This window comes from Lampetra planeri, chromosome 27 (genome assembly GCF_965212315.1).
Source record: "Lampetra planeri chromosome 27, kcLamPlan1.2.h2, whole genome shotgun sequence".
In the NCBI taxonomy this organism is placed as follows: Eukaryota; Metazoa; Chordata; class Hyperoartia; order Petromyzontiformes; family Petromyzontidae; genus Lampetra; species Lampetra planeri.
The window spans coordinates 10,965,849-10,992,211 of NC_136133.1; the positions used below are offsets into that span (position 1 = coordinate 10,965,849).

The 26,363-nt window shown below is 57.6% G+C and overlaps 1 protein-coding gene across 1 annotated transcript; it reads right to left on the reverse strand.

Moving 5' to 3' along the window:
- Window positions 1-226: 226 nt before the first annotated feature.
- Window positions 227-25,692, reverse strand: LOC144728165 (myosin light chain 5-like). The gene is made up of 7 exons (XM_078607510.1): window positions 25,564-25,692; window positions 24,290-24,388; window positions 23,584-23,659; window positions 4,730-4,834; window positions 3,955-4,033; window positions 2,889-2,937; window positions 227-587 (listed from the first exon to the last, which is right to left on the reverse strand). The coding sequence occupies exons 1-7, from the start codon at window positions 25,564-25,566 to the stop codon at window positions 486-488; spliced, it is 513 nt and encodes a 170-aa protein (XP_078463636.1). The 5' UTR covers window positions 25,567-25,692; the 3' UTR covers window positions 227-485.
- Between the last annotated feature and the right edge of the window lie 671 nt (window positions 25,693-26,363).

Below are 26,363 nucleotides of genomic sequence, written 5' to 3' on the forward strand. Positions count from 1 at the left end.
TCGGCACAATCTGGGCGCGTTATAAATGTCATCATCTGCCAGTCATCTCGGTCAGTCAACCCACGGCACCTTGATCTGTTCCGTGACTTGCCAGCGGGCCTTCGACACTGCACGTGGCCTCAAAGCGCACCTAGCATGGTACAAGCGCCGTGGTGACGTCACCGCCACTTATTGGTGAACGGCGCTTGTTGTTGTGCTTGTCACCTCACTCATGGACCCACACACGGCAGCTTTAATATACTTTATTCACGTCTCCTTCACAATGGTGACTAGCGATTGGTGGTGATGGAGATGATCGTGTTGTTTAAGGTGATGGTGGTCATGAAGGTGATGACAGTGGTGGTGTTTGTGCTGTTGGTAAGAGTGGTGGTAATTTATCGTGACAGTGGTGATGAAAATTATGATGATGATGATGATGGTGGTGATAATGTTGGTGAAGCTGATGGTGATGCTTATGAGGGTGACGATGGTGGGTGGTGATGCCATCACTCCTCCTTCTCCTCTCCGTGCGTGATGATATAGCACAAGGATTTGTAGTCAAGATGGCCTGCTGGGTCAATGGGTGCCATGCTGCACATCTGGTCTGCCTGTGTGATATCAACATCACCACCACATTAACATCATCGCATCAACATCACCACTATATTCACAGCATCACATCAACATCACACCATGACATCATCAACATCATTGCCACGTAACATTAACACCACCACAATTTTATATCATCGTCACCACTAACATCGCAAGAACATGCACCAACAAACATTATCCACTTAATTGTCAGTGATGTCACCGCAGCTTTTGTGCCAGGCTAGGTGTGTGGTGTGTTGCGTTTGTGATGAGTGTATGCCATGAGGGTGTGTTTGTGTGATGAGGTGTGTTGTGTTTGTTCTTCGTGCTTTCGGAGTCCCTGACCCTCTGCTCATGATCTTTAAGGACCTTCATGATGGTGAGCGGGCCCGGGAAAAACTACGTGGCCGGGAGTCAGAGCCATTCCCTGTACACCTTGGCGTGCGACAGGGATGTCCTCTGGCTCCCACATTATTTAACATCTAGTTTGTGAAGCCTTCAATAGCTGTACCGGGAGAATTTCCATTTGGTACAGATATAATGGGAGGCTGATCGATGCCCGGGTGCGCTCAAGGGATGGCTCCCTATTGGTCAATCACGTTATGTATGCCGATGATTTGGTAATAGCTGCTCATTCAGAGGAGGAGTTGGAGACGCTGCTGCTGAGACTGGAGCGTGCCACTAAGAGGTGGGGCCTTACCATCAGCCCCACCAAAACTAAGCACCTGCCTGGGTATTTTGTACCATCGGACACTCCACCCACACAACTCCCAATCGGTGATGGGGCAGTTGTGGAGAGAGTGGAGAGTTTCCCATACCTGGCAGTGTGCTTATGGCCGGCTCCAGTTTAACAGCAGAGGTCTCATTCCGAAGCGACAATATCTTTTCATCGGTTTCGTAACGCTGTGTGGAAGCTACCTGGTCTGTCGCTCCGCACGACGCTTCAGGTCTTCTCGGCCACAGTCATTCCCTCCCTTCTCTATGCTTGCGAAACGTGGACCCCCCTAATGGAGCATCTTCGCCGGTTAGAAACATTTAGGCTGGCCTGCCTACGATCTATCCTGGGTTTAACCAGGCTAGATTGTGTGAGGAGCTCACAAATCCTTGAAAGATCTGGGCAAAGTCCCATCGGTGAGCTCCTCTGGCAGGCAAGGCTGCATTGGCTGGGTCATGTAGTCCGCATGCCCAGCCACCGCATGCCTAAATAGCTTTTGTTCGGCCGGATCGAGGGGGCTAAACGGGCGCGGCACGGGTAGAGAAGAGATGGAGTGATGTGGTACAGGAGGACGTGGAGCTGAGTGGACTTGCCGATGACTGGTACCAGCGGTGTCAAGATCGGCCTCTGTGGAGGAGGCTCGTGAAGGACGCTACTGGGCAGTTGGAGGCAGTCGCCCTCCAACAACAACGGAGGGCAGAGGAGCGACGCTCACAACAACGAGCGGAGCGCCGGGTGGCTAAAGCACAGCAAGTTGGCACAGTAGGGGGCACAGGTGGCGCATCAGCCACTCGTCTCAGTCAGTCGACCCGTGGCACCTGGGTCTGCCCCGTGACCTCCTGCCAGCGGGCGTTCGACATTTCACGTGGCCTCAAGGTGCACATGGCCTGGCACAAGCGTCGTGGTGACGTCACCGCCACTTAGTGGCGAATGGCGGTTGTTGTTGTGTTTGTGTGATGAGGTGTGACGAGGTGTGTTGTGTGACGAGGTGTGTTGTGACGAGGTGTGTTGTGACGAGGTGTGTTGTGTGTTGTGTGAAGAGGTGTGTTGTGACGAGGTGTGTTGTGACGAGGTGTGTTGTGACGAGGTGTGTTGTGTGTTTGTGTGACGAGGTGTGTTGTGACGAGGTGTGTTGTGTGTTGTGACGAGGTGTGTTGTGTGTTTGTGTGACGAGGTGTGTTGTGACGAGGTGTGTTGTGTGTTTGTGTGACGAAGTGTGTTGTGTGTTGTGACGAGGTGTGTTGTGTGTTTGTGTGACGAGGTGTGTTGTGACGAGGTGTGTTGTGTGTTGTGTGACGAGGTGTGTTGTGACGAGGTGTGTTGTGTGACGAGGTGTGACGAGGTGTGTTGTGTGTTTGTGTGACGAGGTGTGTTGTGTGACGAGGTGTGATGAGGTGTGTTGTGACGAGGTGTGTTGTGACGAGGTGTGACGAGGTGTGTTGTGACGAGGTGTGTAGTGTGTTGTGACGAGGTGTGTTGTGACGAGGTGTGTTGTGACGAGGTGTGTTGTGACGAGGTGTGTTGTGTGTTGTGTGACGAGGTGTGTTGTGACAAGGTGTGTTGTGACTAGGTGTGTTGTGACGTCATCGTGTTGCATCACCTCTGTGGCTGTGAACCTGTCGGCTTGTGTCATGAGCAGTCTCTTCATTCTGAGTGAAACAACAAAGACAAAGATCCCCCGTGTAGCCCTCAACACATTAGGGGCAAGTGCTGTTAGCGAGCACCTATGAAGGCCGGCACGGCACACGAGGGGGTGGGTGGTCAGAACCACGCCCGACCGCCTTTGTCTCTCTAGTATCGATACTTACACAACTCACCAGGCTCTCAGTCAAGACTGGTTCAGATAATCGTCACAACACAAACATCACGTGACAACAACAACAACACACACCTGGAGGTGATGGTGTTGTTAGTGGTGTGATGATGAGTTACACTCTGGCAATGACAAGGTGACGGTGTTGACACGATGGTGATGATGTTAATGATGGTGATGATGTTGGTGATGTTGGTGATGGTGATAATGTTGGTGATGGTGATGATGTTGGTGATGGTGATGATGGTGATGATGGTGATGATGTTAATGATGGTGATGATGGTAATGATGGTGATGGTGGTGATGATGGTGATGATGTTGGTGATGGTGATGATGTTAATGATGGTGATGATGTTAATGATGGTGATGATGGTAATGATGGTGATGGTGGTGATGATGGTGATGATGATGTTGGTGATGGTGATGATGTTAATGATGGTGATGATGTTAATGATGGTGATGATGTTAATGATGGTGATGATTTGGTGATGGTGATGATGTTAATGATGGTGATGATGTTAATGATGGTGATGATGGTAATGATGGTGATGGTGGTGATGATGGTGATGATGATGTTGGTGATGGTGATGATGTTAATGATGGTGATGATGTTAATGATGGTGATGGTGTTAATGATGGTGATGGTGGTGATGATGGTGATGGTGGTGATGATGGTGATGATGATGTTAATGATGGTGATGATGTTAATGATGGTGATGGTGGTGATGATGGTGATGGTGGTGGTGATGATGGTGATGATGTTAATGATGGTGATGGTGGTAATGATGGTGATGATGGTAATGATGGTGATGGTGGTGATGATCATAGTGTTGGTTCTGGTGTGTGGACGCACTCGTCTGCGTTGATGTGCCCTTGCCCATCGGGGTCGAAAATCTTGAACGCGTTCATGATGGTCTCCTCTGGGTCCGTGCCTGTGGGTGACAGCGGGGTCATAGTGAGGTCGGGGTGTGGTGGTGAGTAATGTGTAGTGTGAGTGGTGAGTGGTGAGTGATAGGTGTGCGTGGTGAGTGGTGAGCGTGGTGAGTGATAAGTGTGAGTGGTGAGTGGTGAGTGTGGTGAGTGATAAGTGTGAGTGGTGAGCATGGTGAGTGATAGGGGTGCGTGGTGTGCGTGGTGAGTGGTGAGTGTGGTGAGTGATAAGTGTGAGTGGTGAGTGGTGTGCGTGGTGAGTGATAGGTGTGCGTGGTGTACATGGTGAGTGGTGTGCGTGGTGAGTGGTGAGTGTGGTGAGTGGTGAGTGTGGTGAGTGATAGGTGGGAGTGGTGTACATGGTGAATGGTGTGCGTGGTGAGTGATAGGTGTGCGTGGTGTACATGGTGAGTGGTGTGCGTGGTGAGTGGTGAGTGTGGTGAGTGGTGAGTGTGGTGAGTGATAGGTGGGAGTGGTGTACATGGTGAGTGGTGTGCGTGGTGAGTGATAGGTTTGCGTGGTGAGTGGTGTGCGTGGTGAGTGGTGGTATGTGAGGTGAGAGTGGTGATTGCTTTGAGCGAGGCGAGTGAGGGGGGTGGTGAACGTGCCTTGAAAGGTGAGTGAGCGGGGTGAGTGTGTGATGTGCATGGTGAGTGGATGGTGAGGTGGATGGTGAGGTGGTGGTGGTGAGGAGTGACCGTTAAGCTTCTCCCCGAAGAGCGTGAGGAACATGGTGAAGTTCACGGGGCCGCTCGCCTCGGCCAACATCGAGGTCAGCTCCTCCTCCTGCACGTTCAGCTTGCCTGGAGACACGGGGGGACACACGGGGGGGACATGCGGCGGAGACACGGAGACAGCGAGAGACACGGGAGACACACGGAGATAGCGAGAGACACGGGGAAACACACGGAGATAGCGAGAGACACGGGGAGACACACGGAAACAGCAAGAGACACGGGGACAGCGAGAGACACGGGAGACACACGGAGACACACGGAGACAGCGAGAGACACGGGAAGACACACGGAGACACACGGAGACAGCGAGAGACACGGGGAGATACATGGAGACAGCGAGAGACACGGGAGACACACGGAGACAGCGAGAGACACGGGGAGACATACAGAGACAGCGAGAAACACGGGAGACACACGGAGACAGCGAGAGACACGGGGAGACACGGAGACAGCGAGAGACACGGGAGACACACGGACACAGCGAGAGACACGGGGAGACACACAGAGACACACGGAGACAGCGAGAGACACGGGGAGACACACGGAGACACACGGGGAGACACACGGAGACAGCGAGAGACACGGGGAGATACACGGAGACAGCGAGAGACACGGGAGACACACGGAGACAGCGAGAGACACGGGGAGACATACAGAGACAGCGAGAGACACGGGAGACACACGGAGACAGCGAGAGACACGGGGAGACACGGAGACAGCGAGAGACACGGGAGACACACGGAGACAGCGAGAGACACGGGGAGACACACGGATACACACGGAGACAGCGAGAGACACGGGGAGACACACGGAGACAGCGAGAGACACGGGGACAGCGAGAGACACGGGGAGACACACGGAGACACACGGAGACACACGGAGACAGCGAGAGACACGGGAGACACACGGGGACAGCGAGAGAGACGAGGAGAAACACGGAGACAGGGAGAGAAACGGGAAACACACGGAGACAGCGAGAGACACGGCGAGACACACGGAGACAGCGAGAGACACGGGAAACACACGGAGACAGCGAGAGACACGGGGAGACACACGGAGACAGCGAGAGACACGGAGAGACAGCGAGAGACACGGGGAGACACACGGAGACAGCGAGAGACACGGGGACAGCGAGAGACACGGGAGACACATGGAGACACACGGAGACAGCGAGAGACAAGGGAGACACACGGAGACAGCGAGAGACACGGGGAGACACACGGAGACAGCGAGAGACACGGAGACACGGGAAGACAGCGAGAGACACGGGGAGACACATGGAGACAGCGAGAGACACGGGAACAGCGAGAGACACGGGAGACACACGAAGACAGACGGAGAGACACGGAGAGACACACGGATACAGTGAGAGACACGGGAGACGCACGGAGACAGCGAGAGACACGGGGAGACACACGGAGGCAGCGAGAGACACGGGGAGACACACGGAGACAGCGACAGACACGGAGACACACGGAGACAGCGAGAGACACGGAGACACACGGAGACAGCGAGAGACACGGAGACACACGGAGACAGTGAGAGACACGGAGAGACAGCGAGAGACACGGGGAGACACACGGAGATAGCGAGAGACACGGGGAGACAAACGGGAACAGCGACAGATACGGGGAGACAAACGGAGGCAGCGAGAGACACGGGGACAGCGAGAGACACGGGAGACACACGGAGACACACGAGGAGACATGGAGAGACACACAGAGACAGCGAGAGACACGGAGACACACGGAGACAGCGAGAGACACGGGGAGACACACGGAGACAGCGAGAGACACGGAGACACACGGAGACAGCGAGAGACACAGTGAGACACACGGGGACAGCGAGAGACACGGAGACACATGGAGACAGCGAGAGACACGGGAGACACACGGAGACAGCGAGAGACACACGGAGACAGCGAAAGACACGGAGACACACGGAGACACACGGAGACACACACGGGAGACAGCGAGAGACACGGGGAGACACACGGAGACAGCGAGAGACACGGAGACACATGGAGACAGCGAGAGACACGGGGAGACACACGGAGACAGCGAGAGACACGGAGACACACGGAGACAGCGAGAGACACGGGGAGCCACACGGAGACAGCGAGAGACATGGAGACACACGGAGACAGCGAGAGACACGGGGAGACACACGGAGACAGCGAGAGACACGGGAGACACACGGAGACACATGGAGACAGCGAGAGACACGGGGAACACATGGAGACACACGGAGACAGCGAGAGACACACGGAGACAGCGAGAGACACGGGGAGACACACGGAGACAGTGAGAGACATGGGGAGACACACGGAGACAGCGAGAGACACGGGGAGCCACATGGAGACAGTGAGAGACACGGGGAGCCACATGGAGACAGCGAGAGACACGGAGACACACGGAGACAGCGAGAGACACGGGGAGACACACGGAGACAGCAAGAGACATGGGAGACACACGGAAACAGCGAGAGACACGGGGAGACACACGGAGACACACGGAGACACACGGATACAGCGAGAGACACGGGGAACACACAGAGACACACGGAGACAGCGAGAGACACACGGAGACAGCGAAAGACACGGGGAGACACACGGAGACAGCGAGAGACACGGGGAGACACACAGAGACAGCAAGAGACCCACAGAGACACGGGGAGACACACGGAGACACACGGTGACAGCAAGAGACACAGGAAGACACACAGAGACAGCGAGAGACACGGGGAGACACACGGAGATAGCGAGAGACACGTAGACACACGGAGACAGCGAGAGACACGGGGAGACACACGGAGACAGCGAGAGATATGGGAGACACACGGAAACACACAGAGACACACGGAGACACACGGAGACAGTGAGAGACACGGGGAGACACACAGAGACACACGGAGACAGCGAGAGACACACAGAAACAGCGAGAGACACGGGGAGACACACGGAGACAGCGAGAGACACGTGGAGACACACGGAGACAGCGACAGACACGGGGAGCCACACAGAGACACGGGGAGACACACGGAGACACACGGAGACAGCGAGAGACACGGGGAGACACACGGAGACAACGAGAGACATGGGGACAGCGAGAGACACGGGAGACACACGGAGACACATGGGGAGACACGGAGAGACACACGGAGACAGCGAGAGACACGGGATACACAAGGAGACAGCGAGAGACACGGGGAGACACACGGAGACAGCGAGAGACACGGGGATAGCGAGAGACACGGGGAAACGCACGGAGACAGCGAGAGACACGGGGACAGCGAGAGACACGGGAGACACACGGGGAGACACGGAGAGACACACGGAGACAGCGAGAGACACGGGAAGACACACGGAGACAGCGAGAGACACGGAGACACACGGAGACAGCGAGAGACACGGTGAGACACACGGGGACAGCGAGAGACACGGAGACACACGGAGACAGCGAGAGACACGGGAGACACACGGATACAGCGAGAGACATGGGAGACACACGGAGACAGCTAGAGACACGAAGACACACGGAGACACATGGAGACAGCGAGAGACATGGGAGATACACGGAGACACACGAAGACAGCGAGAGACACGGAGACACACGAAAACACACGGAGACAGCGAGACACACGGTGAGACACACGGAGACAGCGAGCGACACGGAGACACACGGAGACAGCGAGAGACACGGGGAGACACACGGAGACAGCGAGAGACACGGGGAGACACACGGAGACAGCGAGAAACACGGAGACACACGGAGACAGCGAGAGACACGGGGAGACACACGGAGACAGCGAGAGACACGGGGAGACACACGGAGACAGCGAGAGACACGGGAGACACACGGAGACAGCGAGAGACACGGGGAGCCACACGGAGACAGCGAGAGACACGGGGAGACACACGGAGACAGCGAGAGACACACAGAGACACGGGGAGACATACGGAGACACACGGTGACAGCGAGAGACACGGGAAGACACACGGAGACAGCGAGAGACACGGAGACACCCGGAGACAGCGAGAGACACGGGGAGACACACGGAGACACACGGAGACAGCGAGAGACACACGGAGACAGCGAGAGACACGGGGAAACACACGGAGACAGCGAGAGAGACACAGAAACACAGGGAGACACACGGGGACAGCGAGAGACACGGAGACACACGGAGACAGCGAGAGACACGGGGAGACACACGGAGACAGCGAGAGACATGGAGACACACGGAGACAGCGAGAGACACGGGGAGACACACGGAGACAGCGAGAGACACGGGAGACACACGGAGACACATGGAGACAGCGAGAGACATGGGAGATACACGGAGACACACGAAGACAGCGAGAGACACGGAGACACACGAAAACACACGGAGACAGCGAGACACACGGTGAGACACACGGAGACAGCGAGCGACACGGAGACACACGGAGACAGCGAGAGACACGGGGAGACACACGGAGACAGCGAGAAACACGGAGACACACGGAGACAGCGAGAAACACGGGGAGACACACGGAGACAGCGAGAGACACGGGGAGACACACGGAGACAGCGAGAGACACGGGAGACACACGGAGACAGCGAGAGACACGGGGAGCCACACGGAGACAGCGAGAGACACGGGGAGACACACGGAGACAGCGAGAGACACACAGAGACACGGGGAGACACACGGAGACACACGGCGACAGCGAGAGACACGGGAAGACACACGGAGACAGCGAGAGACACGGAGACACCCGGAGACAGCGAGAGACACGGGGAGACACACGGAGACACACGGAGACAGCGAGAGACACACGGAGACAGCGAGAGACACGGGGAAACACACGGAGACAGCGAGAGAGACATAGAAACACAGGGAGACACACGGGGACAGCGAGAGACACGGAGACACACGGAGACAGCGAGAGACACGGGGAGACACACGGAGACAGCGAGAGACACGGAGACACACAGAGACAGCGAGAGACACGGGGAGACACACGGAGACAGCGAGAGACACGGGAGACACACGGAGACAGCGAGAGACACGGGGAGCCACACGGAGACAGCGAGAGACACGGAGACACACGGTGACAGCGAGAGATACGGGGAGACACACGGAGACAGCGAGAGACACGGGGAGACAGCGAGAGACACACAGATACACGGGGAGACACACGGAGACACACGGTGACAGTGAAAGACACGGGAAGACACACGGAGACAGCGAGAGACACGGAGACACACGGAGACAGCGAGAGACACGGAAGACACACGGAGACAGCAAGAGACACACGGAGACAGCGAGAGACACGGAGACATATGGAGACAGCGAGAGACACGGGGAGACACACAGAGACAGCAAGAGACACGGGAGACACACGGAGACAGCGAGAGACACGGGGAGACACACGGAGACACATGGAGACAGCGAGAGAAACGGGGAGACACACGGAGACAGCGAGAGACACGGGGAGACAGCGAGAGACACACAGATACACGGGGAGACACACGGAGACACACGGAGACAGCGAGAGACACGGGGAGACACACGGAGACACATGGAGACAGCGAGAGATACGGGGAGACACACGGAGACAGCGAGAGACACGGGGAGACAGCGAGAGACACACAGATACACGGGGAGACACACGGAGACACACGGTGACAGTGAAAGACACGGGAAGACACACGGAGACAGCGAGAGACACGGAGACACACGGAGACAGCGAGAGACACGGAAGACACACGGAGACAGCAAGAGACACACGGAGACAGCGAGAGACACAGAGACATATGGAGACAGCGAGAGACACGGGGAGACACACAGAGACAGCAAGAGACACGGGAGACACACGGAGACAGCGAGAGACACGGGGAGACACACGGAGACACATGGAGACAGCGAGAGAAACGGGGAACACACGGAGACACACGGAGACAGCGAGAGACACACGGAGACAGCGAGAGACACGGGGAGACACACGGAGACAGCGAGAGACACGGGAAATACACGGAGACAGTGAGAGACACGGGGAGACACACGGAGACAGCGAGAGACACGGAAACACATGGAAACAGCGAGAGACACGGGAAACACACGGAGACAGTGAGAGACACGGGGAGACACACGGAGACAGCGAGAGACACGGAGAGACAGCGAGAGACACGGGGAGACACACGGAGATAGCGAGAGACACGGGGAGACACACGGGAACAGCGAGAGATACGGGGAGACACACGGAGACAGCGAGAGACACGGGGAAAGCGAGAGACACGGGAGACACACGGAGACACGGAGACAGCGAGAGACACGGGAGACACACGGAGACAGCGAGAGACACGGGGAGACACACGGAGACAGCGAGAGACACGGGGAGACACACGGAGACAGCGAGAGACACGGAGGCACACGGAGACACACGGGGAGACATGGAGAGACACACGGAGACAGCGAGAGACACGGGGAGACACACGGAGATAGCGAGAGACACGGAGACACACGGAGACAGCGAGAGACACGGGGAGACACACGGAGACAGCGAGATACACGGAGACACACGGAGACAGCGAGAGACACGGTGAGACACACGGGGACAGCGAGAGACACTGAGACACACGGAGACAGTGAGAGACACGGGAGACACATGGAGACAGCGAGAGACACGGAGACACACGGAGACACACGGAAACAGCGAGAGACACGGGGAGACACACGGAGACACACGGAGACAGCGAGAGACACGGAGACACACGGAGACAGCGAGAGACACGGAGACACACGGAGACAGCGAAAGACACGGGGAGACACGGAGACAGCGAGAGACACGGAGACACACGGAGACAGCGAGAGACACGGGGAGACACACGGAGACAGCGAGAGACACGGAGACACACTGAGACAGCGAGAGACACGGGGAGCCACACGGAGACAGCGAGAGACACGGAGACACACGGAGACAGCGAGAGACACGGGAGACACACGGAGACAGCGAGAGACACGGGGAGACACACGGAGACACATGGAGACAGCGAGAGACATGGGGAACACATGGAGACACACGGAGACAGCGAGAGACACACGGAGACAGCGAGACACACGGGGAGACACACGGAGACAGCGAGAGACACGGGGAGACACACGGAGACAGCGAGAGACACGGAGACACATGGAGACAGTGAGAGACACGGGGAGCCACATGGAGACAGCGAGAGACACGGAGACACACGGAGACAGCGAGAGACACGGGGAGCCACATGGAGACAGCGAGAGACACGGAGACACACGGAGACAGCGAGAGACACGGGGAGACACACGGAGACAGCGAGAGACACGGGAGACACACGGAGACAGCGAGAGACACGGGGAGACACACGGAGACACACCGAGACACACGGATACAGCGAGAGACACGGGGAACACACGGAGACACACGGAGACAGTGAGAGACACACGGAGACAGCGAAAGACACGGGGAGACACACGGAGACAGCGAGAGACACGGGGAGACACACGGAGACAGCGAGAGACACGTAGACACATGGAGACAGCGAGAGACACGGGGAGACACACGGAGACAGCGAGAGACACGGGAGACACACGGAAACACACAGAGACACACGGAGACAGCGAGAGACACGGGGAGACACACGGAGACACACGGAGACAGCGAGAGACACACAGAAACAGCGAGAGACACGGGGAGACACAAGGAGAGAGCGAGAGACACGGGGAGACACACAGAAACACGGGGAGACACACGGAGACACACGGAGACAGCGAGAGACACGGGGAGACACACGGAGACAACGAGAGACACGGGGACAGCGAGAGACACGGGAGACACACGGAGACACATGGGGAGACACGGAGAGACACACGGAGACAGCGAGAGACAAGGAGACAGCGAGAAACACGAGGAGACACACGGAGACAGCGAGAGACACGGGGACAGCGAGAGACACGGGAGACACATAGAGACACACGGGGAGACACGGAGAGACACACGGAGACAGCGAGAGACACACAGAAACAGCGAGAGACACGGGGAGACACAAGGAGACAGCGAGAGACACAGGGAGACACACAGAGACACGGGGAGACACACGGAGACACACGGAGACAGTGAGAGACACGGGGAGACACACGGAGACAGCGAGAGACACGGGGAGACACACGGAGACAGCGAGAGACACGTAGACACATGGAGACAGCGAGAGACACGGGGAGACACACGGAGACAGCGAGAGACACGGGAGACACATGGAAACACACAGAGACACACGGAGACAGCGAGAGACACGGGGAGACACACGGAAACACACGGAGACAGCGAGAGACACACAGAAACAGCGAGAGACACGGGGAGACACAAGGAGACAGCGAGAGACACGGGGAGACACACAGAAACACGGGGAGACACACGGAGACACACGGAGACAGCGAGAGACACGGGGAGACACACGGAGACAACGAGAGACACGGGGACAGCGAGAGACACGGGAGACACACGGAGACATACGGGGAGACACGGAGAGACACACGGAGACAGCGAGAGACACAGAGACAGCGAGAAACACGAGGAGACACACGGAGACAGCGAGAGACACACAGAAACAGCGAGAGACACGGGGAGACACAAGGAGACAGCGAGAGACACAGGGAGACACACAGAGACACGGGGAGACACACGGAGACACACGGAGACAGTGAGAGACACGGGGAGACACACGGAGACAGCGAGAGACACGGGGAGACACACGGAGACAGCGAGAGACACGTAGACACATGGAGACAGCGAGAGACACGGGGAGACACACGGAGACAGCGAGAGACACGGGAGACACACGGAAACACACAGAGACACACGGAGACAGCGAGAGACACACGGAGACACACGGAGACACACGGAGACAGCGAGAGACACACAGAAACAGCGAGAGACACGGGGAGACACAAGGAGACAGCGAGAGACACGGGGAGACACACAGAAACACGGGGAGACACACGGAGACACACGGAGACAGCGAGAGACACGGGGAGACACACGGAGACAACGAGAGACACGGGGACAGCGAGAGACACGGGAGACACACGGAGACATACGGGGAGACACGGAGAGACACACGGAGACAGAGAGAGACACAGAGACAGCGAGAAACACGAGGAGACACACGGAGACAGCGAGAGACACGGGGACAGCGAGAGACACGGGAGACACATGGAGACACACGGGGAGACACGGAGAGACACACGGAGACAGCGAGAGACACGGGAAGACACACGGAGACAGCGAGAGACACGGAGACACACGGAGACAGCGAGAGACACGGTGAGACACACGGGGACAGCGAGAGACACGGAGACACACGGAGACAGCGAGAGACACGGGAGACACACGGAGACAGCGAGAGACACGGGGAGACACACTGAGACACATGGAGACAGCGAGAGACACGGGGAACACACGGAGACACACGGAGACAGCGAGAGACACACGGAGACAGCGAGAGACACGGGGAGACACACGGAGACAGCGAGAGACACGGGAAACACACGGAGACAGTGAGAGACACGGGGAGACACACGGAGGCAGCGAGAGACACGGAAACACACGGAGACAGCGAGAGACACGGGAAACACACGGAGACAGTGAGAGACACGGGGAGACACACGGAGACAGCGAGAGACACGAAGAGACAGCGAGAGACACGGGGAGACACACGGAGATAGCGAGAGACACGGGGAGACACACGGAGACAGCGAGAGACACGGAGACACACGGAGACAGCGGGAGACACACGGAGACAGCGAGAGACACGGGGAGACACACGGAGACAGCGAGAGACACGGGAGACACACGGAGACAGCGAGAGACACGGGGAGCCACACGGAGACAGCGAGAGACACGGGGAGACACACGGAGACAGCGAGAGACACACAGAGACACGGGGAGACACACGGAGACACACGGTGACAGCGAGAGACACGGGAAGACACACGGAGACAGCGAGAGACACGGAGACACCCGGAGACAGCGAGAGACACGGGGAGACACACGGAGACACACGGAGACAGCGAGAGACACACGGAGACAGCGAGAGACACGGGGAAACACACGGAGACAGCGAGAGAGACACAGAAACACAGGGAGACACACGGGGACAGCGAGAGACACGGAGACACACGGAGACAGCGAGAGACACGGGGAGACACACGGAGACAGCGAGAGACATGGAGACACACGGAGACAGCGAGAGACACGGGGAGACACACGGAGACAGCGAGAGACACGGGAGACACACGGAGACACATGGAGACAGCGAGAGACATGGGAGATACACGGAGACACACGAAGACAGCGAGAGACACGGAGACACACGAAAACACACGGAGACAGCGAGACACACGGTGAGACACACGGAGACAGCGAGCGACACGGAGACACACGGAGACAGCGAGAGACACGGGGAGACACACGGAGACAGCGAGAAACACGGAGACACACGGAGACAGCGAGAAACACGGGGAGACACACGGAGACAGCGAGAGACACGGGGAGACACACGGAGACAGCGAGAGACACGGGAGACACACGGAGACAGCGAGAGACACGGGGAGCCACACGGAGACAGCGAGAGACACGGGGAGACACACAGAGACAGCGAGAGACACACAGAGACACGGGGAGACACACGGAGACACACGGCGACAGCGAGAGACACGGGAAGACACACGGAGACAGCGAGAGACACGGAGACACCCGGAGACAGCGAGAGACACGGGGAGACACACGGAGACACACGGAGACAGCGAGAGACACACGGAGACAGCGAGAGACACGGGGAAACACACGGAGACAGCGAGAGAGACATAGAAACACAGGGAGACACACGGGGACAGCGAGAGACACGGAGACACACGGAGACAGCGAGAGACACGGGGAGACACACGGAGACAGCGAGAGACACGGAGACACACAGAGACAGCGAGAGACACGGGGAGACACACGGAGACAGCGAGAGACACGGGAGACACACGGAGACAGCGAGAGACACGGGGAGCCACACGGAGACAGCGAGAGACACGGAGACACACGGTGACAGCGAGAGATACGGGGAGACACACGGAGACAGCGAGAGACACGGGGAGACAGCGAGAGACACACAGATACACGGGGAGACACACGGAGACACACGGTGACAGTGAAAGACACGGGAAGACACACGGAGACAGCGAGAGACACGGAGACACACGGAGACAGCGAGAGACACGGAAGACACACGGAGACAGCAAGAGACACACGGAGACAGCGAGAGACACGGAGACATATGGAGACAGCGAGAGACACGGGGAGACACACAGAGACAGCAAGAGACACGGGAGACACACGGAGACAGCGAGAGACACGGGGAGACACACGGAGACACATGGAGACAGCGAGAGAAACGGGGAGACACACGGAGACAGCGAGAGACACGGGGAGACAGCGAGAGACACACAGATACACGGGGAGACACACGGAGACACACGGAGACAGCGAGAGACACGGGGAGACACACGGAGACACATGGAGACAGCGAGAGATACGGGGAGACACACGGAGACAGCGAGAGACACGGGGAGACAGCGAGAGACACACAGATACACGGGGAGACACACGGAGACACACGGTGACAGTGAAAGACACGGGAAGACACACGGAGACAGCGAGAGACACGGAGACACACGGAGACAGCGAGAGACACGGAAGACACACGGAGACAGCAAGAGACACACGGAGACAGCGAGAGACACGGAGACATATGGAGACAGCGAGAGACACGGGGAGACACACAGAGACAGCAAGAGACACGGGAGACACACGGAGACAGCGAGAGACACGGGGAGACACACGGAGACACATGGAGACAGCGAGAGAAACGGGGAACACACGGAGACACACGGAGACAGCGAGAGACACACGGAGACAGCGAGAGACACGGGGAGACACACGGAGACAGCGAGAGACACGGGAAATACACGGAGACAGTGAGAGACACGGGGAGACACACGGAGACAGTGAGAGACACGGGGAGACACACGGAGACAGCGAGAGACACGGAGAGACAGCGAGAGACACGGGGAGACACACGGAGATAGCGAGAGACACGGGGAGACACACGGGAACAGCGAGAGATACGGGGAGACACACGGAGATAGCGAGAGACACGGGGACAGCGAGAGACACGGGAGACACACGGAGACACGGAGACAGCGAGAGACACGGGAGACACACGGAGACAGCGAGAGACACGGGGAGACACACGGAGACAGCGAGAGACACGGGGAGACACACGGAGACAGCAAGAGACACGGAGGCACACGGAGACACACGGGGAGACATGGAGAGACACACGGAGACAGCGAGAGACACGGGGAGACACACGGAGATAGCGAGAGACACGGAGACACACGGAGACAGCGAGAGACACGGGGAGACACACGGAGACAGCGAGATACACGGAGACACACGGAGACAGCGAGAGACACGGTGAGACACACGGGGACAGCGAGAGACACTGAGACACACGGAGACAGTGAGAGACACGGGAGACACATGGAGACAGCGAGAGACACGGAGACACACGGAGACACACGGAAACAGCGAGAGACACGGGGAGACACACGGAGACACACGGAGACAGCGAGAGACACGGAGACACACGGAGACAGCGAGAGACACGGAGACACACGGAGACAGCGAAAGACACGGGGAGACACGGAGACAGCGAGAGACACGGAGACACACGGAGACAGCGAGAGACACGGGGAGACACACGGAGACAGCGAGAGACACGGAAACACACTGAGACAGCGAGAGACACGGGGAGCCACACGGAGACAGCGAGAGACACGGAGACACACGGAGACAGCGAGAGACACGGGAGACACACGGAGACAGCGAGAGACACGGGGAGACACACGGAGACACATGGAGACAGCGAGAGACATGGGGAACACATGGAGACACACGGAGACAGCGAGAGACACACGGAGACAGCGAGACACACGGGGAGACACACGGAGACAGCGAGAGACACGGGGAGACACACGGAGACAGCGAGAGACACGGAGACACATGGAGACAGTGAGAGACACGGGGAGCCACATGGAGACAGCGAGAGACACGGAGACACACGGAGACAGCGAGAGACACGGGGAGACACACGGAGACAGCGAGAGACACGGGAGACACACGGAGACAGCGAGAGACACGGGGAGACACACGGAGACACACCGAGACACACGGATACAGCGAGAGACACGGGGAACACACGGAGACACACGGAGACAGTGAGAGACACACGGAGACAGCGAAAGACACGGGGAGACACACGGAGACAGCGAGAGACACGGGGAGACACACGGAGACAGCGAGAGACACGTAGACACATGGAGACAGCGAGAGACACGGGGAGACACACGGAGACAGCGAGAGACACGGGAGACACACGGAAACACACAGAGACACACGGAGACAGCGAGAGACACGGGGAGACACACGGAGACACACGGAGACAGCGAGAGACACACAGAAACAGCGAGAGACACGGGGAGACACAAGGAGACAGCGAGAGACACGGGGAGACACACAGAAACACGGGGAGACACACGGAGACACACGGAGACAGCGAGAGACACGGGGAGACACACGGAGACAACGAGAGACACGGGGACAGCGAGAGACACGGGAGACACACGGAGACACATGGGGAGACACGGAGAGACACACGGAGACAGCGAGAGACAAGGAGACAGCGAGAAACACGAGGAGACACACGGAGACAGCGAGAGACACGGGGACAGCGAGAGACACGGGAGACACATAGAGACACACGGGGAGACACGGAGAGACACACGGAGACAGCGAGAGACACACAGAAACAGCGAGAGACACGGGGAGACACAAGGAGACAGCGAGAGACACAGGGAGACACACAGAGACACGGGGAGACACACGGAGACACACGGAGACAGTGAGAGACACGGGGAGACACACGGAGACAGCGAGAGACACGGGGAGACACACGGAGACAGCGAGAGACACGTAGACACATGGAGACAGCGAGAGACACGGGGAGACACACGGAGACAGCGAGAGACACGGGAGACACACGGAAACACACAGAGACACACGGAGACAGCGAGAGACACGGGGAGACACACGGAGACACACGGAGACAGCGAGAGACACACAGAAACAGCGAGAGACACGGGGAGACACAAGGAGACAGCGAGAGACACGGGGAGACACACAGAAACACGGGGAGACACACGGAGACACACGGAGACAGCGAGAGACACGGGGAGACACACGGAGACAACGAGAGACACGGGGACAGCGAGAGACACGGGAGACACACGGAGACATACGGGGAGACACGGAGAGACACACGGAGACAGCGAGAGACACAGAGACAGCGAGAAACACGAGGAGACACACGGAGACAGCGAGAGACACACAGAAACAGCGAGAGACACGGGGAGACACAAGGAGACAGCGAGAGACACAGGGAGACACACAGAGACACAGGGAGACACACGGAGACACACGGAGACAGTGAGAGACACGGGGAGACACACGGAGACAGCGAGAGACACGGGGAGACACACGGAGACAGCGAGAGACACGTAGACACATGGAGACAGCGAGAGACACGGGGAGACACACGGAGACAGCGAGAGACACGGGAGACACACGGAAACACACAGAGACACACGGAGACAGCGAGAGACACACGGAGACACACGGAGACACACGGAGACAGCGAGAGACACACAGAAACAGCGAGAGACACGGGGAGACACAAGGAGACAGCGAGAGACACGGGGTGACACACAGAAACACGGGGAGACACACGGAGACACACGGAGACAGCGAGAGACACGGGGAGACACACGGAGACAACGAGAGACACGGGGACAGCGAGAGACACGGGAGACACACGGAGACATACGGGGAGACACGGAGAGACACACGGAGACAGCGAGAGACACAGAGACAGCGAGAAACACGAGGAGACACACGGAGACAGCGAGAGACACGGGGACAGCGAGAGACACGGGAGACACATGGAGACACACGGGGAGACACGGAGAGACACACGGAGACAGCGAGAGACACGGGAAGACACACGGAGACAGCGAGAGACACGGAGACACACGGAGACAGCGAGAGACACGGTGAGACACACGGGGACAGCGAGAGACACGGAGACACACGGAGACAGCGAGAGACACGGGAGACACACGGAGACAGCGAGAGACACGGGGAGACACACTGAGACACATGGAGACAGCGAGAGACACGGGGAACACACGGAGACACACGGAGACAGCGAGAGACACACGGAGACAGCGAGAGACACGGGGAGACACACGGAGACAGCGAGAGACACGGGAAACACACGGAGACAGTGAGAGACACGGGGAGACACACGGAGACAGTGAGAGACACGGAAACACACGGAGACAGCGAGAGACACGGGAAACACACGGAGACAGTGAGAGACACGGGGAGACACACGGAGACAGCGAGAGACACGGAGAGACAGCGAGAGACACGGGGAGACACACGGAGATAGCGAGAGACACGGGGAGACACACGGAGACAGCGAGAGACACGGAGACACACGGAGACAGCGAGAGACACGGGGAGACACACGAAGACAGCGAGAGACACGGGGACAGCGAGAGACACGGGAGACACACGGAAACACGGAGACAGCAAGAGACACGGGAGACACACGGAGACAGCGAGAGACACGGGGAGACACAAGGAGACAGCGAGAGACACGGGGAGACACACGGAGACAGCGAGAGACACGGAGACACACGGAGACACACGGGGAGACATGGAGAGACACACGGAGAAAGCGAGAGACACGGGGAGACACACGGAGACAGCGAGAGACACGGAGACACACGGAGACAGCGAGAGACACGGGGAGACACACGGAGACAGCGAGATACACGGAGACACACGGAGACAGCGAGAGATACGGTGAGACACACGGGGACAGCGAGAGACACGGAGACACACGGAGACAGTGATCGACACGGGAGACACATGGAGACAGCGAGAGACACAGAGACACACGGAGACACACGGAAACAGCGAGAGACACGGGGAGACACACGGAGACACACGGAGACAGCGAGAGACACGGAGACACACGGAGACAGCGAGAGACACGGAGACACACGGAGACAGCGAAAGAAATGGGGAGACACGGAGACAGCGAGAGACACGGGAGACACACGGAGACAGCGAGAGACACGGGGAGACACACGGAGACACATGGAGACAGCGAGAGACACGGGGAACACATGGAGACACACGGAGACAGCGAGAGACACACGGAGACAGCGAGACACACGGGGAGACACACGGAGACAGCGAGAGACACGGGGAGACACACGGAGACAGCGAGAGACACGGAGACACATGGAGACAGTGAGAGACACGGGGTGCCACATGGAGACAGCGAGAGACACGGAGACACACGGAGACAGCGAGAGACACGGGGAGACACACGGAGACAGCGAGAGACACGGGAGACACACGGAGACAGCGAGAGACACGGGGAGACACACGGAGACACACCGAGACACACGGATACAGCGAGAGACACGGGGAACACACGGAGACACACGGAGACAGTGAGAGACACACGGAGACAGCGAAAGACACGGGGTGACACACGGAGACAGCGAGAGACACGGGGAGACACAGGGAGACAACGAGAGACACGTAGACACATGGAGACAGCGAGAGACATGGGGAGACACACGGAGACAGCGAGAAACACGGGAGACACACGGAAACACACAGAGACACACGGAGACAGCGAGAGACACGGGGAGACACACGGAAACACATGGAGACAGCGAGAGACACACAGAAACAGCGAGAGACACGGGGAGACACAAGGAGACAGCGAGAGACACGGGGAGACACACAGAGACACGGGGAGACACACGGAGACACACGGAGACAGCGAGAGACACGGGGAGACACACGGAGACAACGAGAGACACGGGGACAGCGAGAGACACGGGAGACACACGGAGACACATGGGGAGACACGGAGAGACACACGGAGACTGCGAGAGACACGGAGACAGCGAGAAACACGAGGAGACACACGGAGACAGCGAGAGACACGGGGACAGCGAGAGACACGGGAGACACATGGAGACACACGGGGAGACACGGAGAGACACACGGAGACAGCGAGAGACACACAGAAACAGCGAGAGATACGGGGAGACACAAGGAGACAGCGAGAGACACAGGGAGACACACAGAGACACGGGGAGACACACGGAGACACACGGAGACAGCGAGAGACACGGGGAGACACACGGAGACAACGAGAGACACGGGGACAGCGAGATACACGGGAGACACACGGAGACATACGGGGAGACACGGAGAAACACACGGAGACAGCGAGAAACACGGAGACAGCGAGAAACACGAGGAGACACACGGAGACAGCGAGAGACACGGGGACAGCGAGAGACACGGGAGACACATGGAGACACACGGGGAGACACGGAGAGACACACGGAGACAGCGAGAGACACGGGAAGACACACGGAGACAGCGAGAGACACGGAGACACACGGAGACAGCGAGAGACACGGTGAGACACACGGGGACAGCGAGAGACACGGAGACACACGGAGACAGCGAGAGACACGGGAGACAAACGGATACAGCGAGAGACACACGGAGACAGCGAGAGACACGGAGACACACGTGGACAGCGAGAGACACGAGGAGACACACGGAGACAGCGAGAAACACGGAGACACACGGAGACAGCGAGAGACACGGGGAGACACACGGAGACAGTGAGAGACACGGAGACAGCGAGAGACACGGGGAGCCACACGGAGACAGCGATAGACACGGAGACACACGGAGACAGCGAGAGACACACGGAGACAGCGAGAGACACGGGGAGACACACGGAGACAGCGAGAGACACGGGGAGACACACGGAGACAGCGAGAGACACACAGAGACATGGGGAGATACACGGAGACACACGGTGACAGCGAGAGACACAGGAAGACACACGGAGACAGCGAGAGACACGGAGACACACGGGGACAGCGAGAGACACGGGGAGACACACGGAGACAGCGAGAGACACGGGAGACACACGGAGACTGCGAGAGACACGGGGAGCCACACGGAGACAGCGAGAGACACGGAGACACGGAGACAGCGAGAGACACGGGGAGACACACGGAGACAGCGAGAGACACGGGGAGACACACGGAGACAGCGAGAGACACGGGAAGACACACGGAGACAGCGAGAGACACGGAGACACACGGAGACAGCGAGAGACACGGGGAAACACACAGAGACACACGGAGACAGCGAGAGACACGGGGAGACACACGGAGACAGCGAGAGACACGGGGAAACACACGGAGACAGCGAGAGAGACACAGAGACACGGGGAGACACACGGCGAGACACACGGTGGCAGCGAGAGACACGGAGACACACGGAGACAGCGAGAGACACGGGGAGACACACGGAGACACACGGAGACAGCGAGAGACACGGGGAGACACACGGAGACACACGGAGACAGCGAGAGACACACGGAGACAGCGAGAGACACGGGGAAACACACGGAGACAGCGAGAGAGACACAGAGACACGGGGAGACACACGGGGAGACACACGGTGGCAGCTAGAGACACGGGAAGACACACGGAGACAGCGAGTCGAGACGCACCGAGGGAGGCGTACGTCTCCTTAAGGTCGGATTTTCCAATGGCTCCGTCACGATCCTGGTCAATCATCGTGAATGCCTGGGAGTCACCACCACCACAGACACACACAAACACACACACACAGACACACACACACACAGACACACACACACACAGACACACACATATACAGGCACAGACACACGCACAAACACACACACAGACACACACAGACACACACACAGATACACAGACACACACACAGACACACACCGTGCTGCTGGTGTCGTGGTGATGTGTAGTGTGACGAGGTGTGTGTAGTGTGACGAGGTGTGTAGTGTGTGTGTAGTGTGGTGTGTGACGAGGTGTGTGTAGTGTGACGAGGTGTGTAGTGTGACGAAGTGTGTGGTAGTGGTGTGTGACGAGGTGTGTAGTGTGTGTGGTGTGTGACGAGGTGTGTAGTGTGTGTGGTGTGTGACGAGGTGTGTAGTGTGACGAGGTGTGTGTAGTGTGACGAGGTGTGTAGTGTAGTGTGTGACGAGGTGTGTAGTGTGACGAGGTGTGTAGTGTGACGAAGTGTGTGGTAGTGGTGGTGTGTGACGAGGTGTGGAGTGTGTGTGTTGTGTGACCAGGTGTGTAGTGTGTGTGGTGTGTGACGAGGTGTGTGTAGTGTGACGAGGTATGTGACGAGGTGTGTGGTGATGGTTGTGGTGGTGCTGGGAAGTTCACCTCCTTGAACTCCTGGATCTGGTTCTGCTCGAACATGGAGAAGACGTTGGAGGAGGCTCGCTGCGGCTTCCCCTCCTTGCGGCGGCTCTTTCTGCTCGCCTGCAACAACAACCACCATCACATCAACAACTACCACCACAACAACAACCACAACATCAACAACCACCACCACAACAACCACATCCATAACAACAACCACCACCACAACATCAACAACTACCACCACAACAACCACATCCATAACAATAACCACCACCACATAAACAACCACAACAACCACCACCACCACATCAACAACAACCACTACAAGCACATCAACAATCACAACCACAATATCAACAACTACGCGCCTGCAACAACCACCGCAACCACCACACCACTACCATACAATCACAATTGGCATCACACTGCCACTACTACCACCACTACTACTTAAATCAGAAGCACCATCACATCACCACAACCATCAACCACCACCACAACTGGCACCTCTGCCACCACGAATAATTTCCCACGCGTGATCTCCGCCACTGCGGTGATGAGCTTCCGTGCGTGGCCAGGTTGCCTTCCCTGGTAAATGGAATATACACCAACACCACCACTACACTCATCATTACCAACACCACCACACTCATTACCAATACCACCACTACAACCACCATCGTGTCACACACACAATCAACCTCTACCACAAGCACCATCACAACCACCATCACCCCTACCACAAACACCATCACAACTGCTGCAACCATCAACACAAACTACCATACCATCATATCGCATTACCACAATCACCATCACGTTACAACTACCACAAGCGGATAACACGTGACCACCACTATTGTTACCACCACATTCATCATCAATACCACCACACTCATCACCACCACCACACTCATCACCACCACCACCACACTCATCATTACCACCACCACACTCATCACCACCACCACCACACTCATCATCACCACCACCACCACACTCATCATTACCACCACACTCATCATCACCACCACCACACTCATCATTACCACCACCACACTAATCACCACCACCACACTCATCATCACCACCACCACCACACTCATCATTACCACCACCACCACACTCATCACCACCACCACCACACTCATCATCACCACCACCACCACCACCACACTCATCATCACCACCACCACACTCATCATTGCCACCACCACGACATTCATCATCCCCACAACACTCATCATTACCACCACCACCACACTCATCATCACCACCACCAAGGGGTTCACCATTGCGCGCTCGGTGCGTGCTGGAGGTCGCCTGTGGACGGTGACGAGGAGAGTGGGGAGCGACCTCTTATAGTGGCCTACGGGAGAGGGATCGGAGATTGGGGAGAGGGAGGAGAGAGGGAGGAGAGAGATGGGGCAGAGGGGAGGGAGTTGTAGGAAAGCAGATTGGAGATAAGGCGGGAGATGGAGAGGGGAAAGATTCAGAGAGGGGAGGGGAGGAGAGAGGTCAGAGTGGGAGAGGGAGGGGAAAGGTGATGGGAGAGGAGAGGAAATCACGGGGACATGGAACAGAGGGGAAGATGGAGGGAGGAGGGCGGGGGGCGCGTTGAGCGGGAAGGGAACGAGAGAGAGTCGAGGGAACGAGAGAGCTTGGGGAGAGAGGGAGGAGAGCGAATATTGGGGGAGAGGGTAAAAATGGGATGGCAATGGGGAAAGAGAAGTTGTGCCTTGCCATATAGCTCAGCGTTAAGCTGCTCTTCTACATCAGCGTGGGTTGTTCCGTCCATGTGAGCTGAAGCTGAAGCTGACGCCGGCCACCGCTGGCGGTGTTGGCGAGGCCCCTAAGGCCCATCCATCTGCCAACCTTCAGGCGTTCCATGTCACGCCACTAATCTTTCACCTTTGCTAACTCCCTCCTGCGTAATATTGAACAAAGGGACAGCGTCGACGCAGTGTTAACTCTCGCCGTGGTATTGGGGTTAGTTGATACATTTATAGTATCTGTTTCATTCGACATTAACATAATACGTACTATTTTTGCAAAAAATCTGTGGATTATTTTCCCATTCCCACTCTTTCAG

Bases quoted from the DNA above. Each gene is read 5' to 3' on its own strand.
- LOC144728165 (XM_078607510.1), bottom strand. The intron at 4,835-23,583 runs GTGCGTCTCGAC...CCGTGTCTCCAG, and splicing joins GGAGACGTACGCCTCCCTCG to GCAAGCTGAACGTGCAGGAG. The intron at 588-2,888 runs GTGATGCAACAC...GATATCACACAG, and splicing joins ACAGGTTCACAGCCACAGAG to GCAGACCAGATGTGCAGCAT.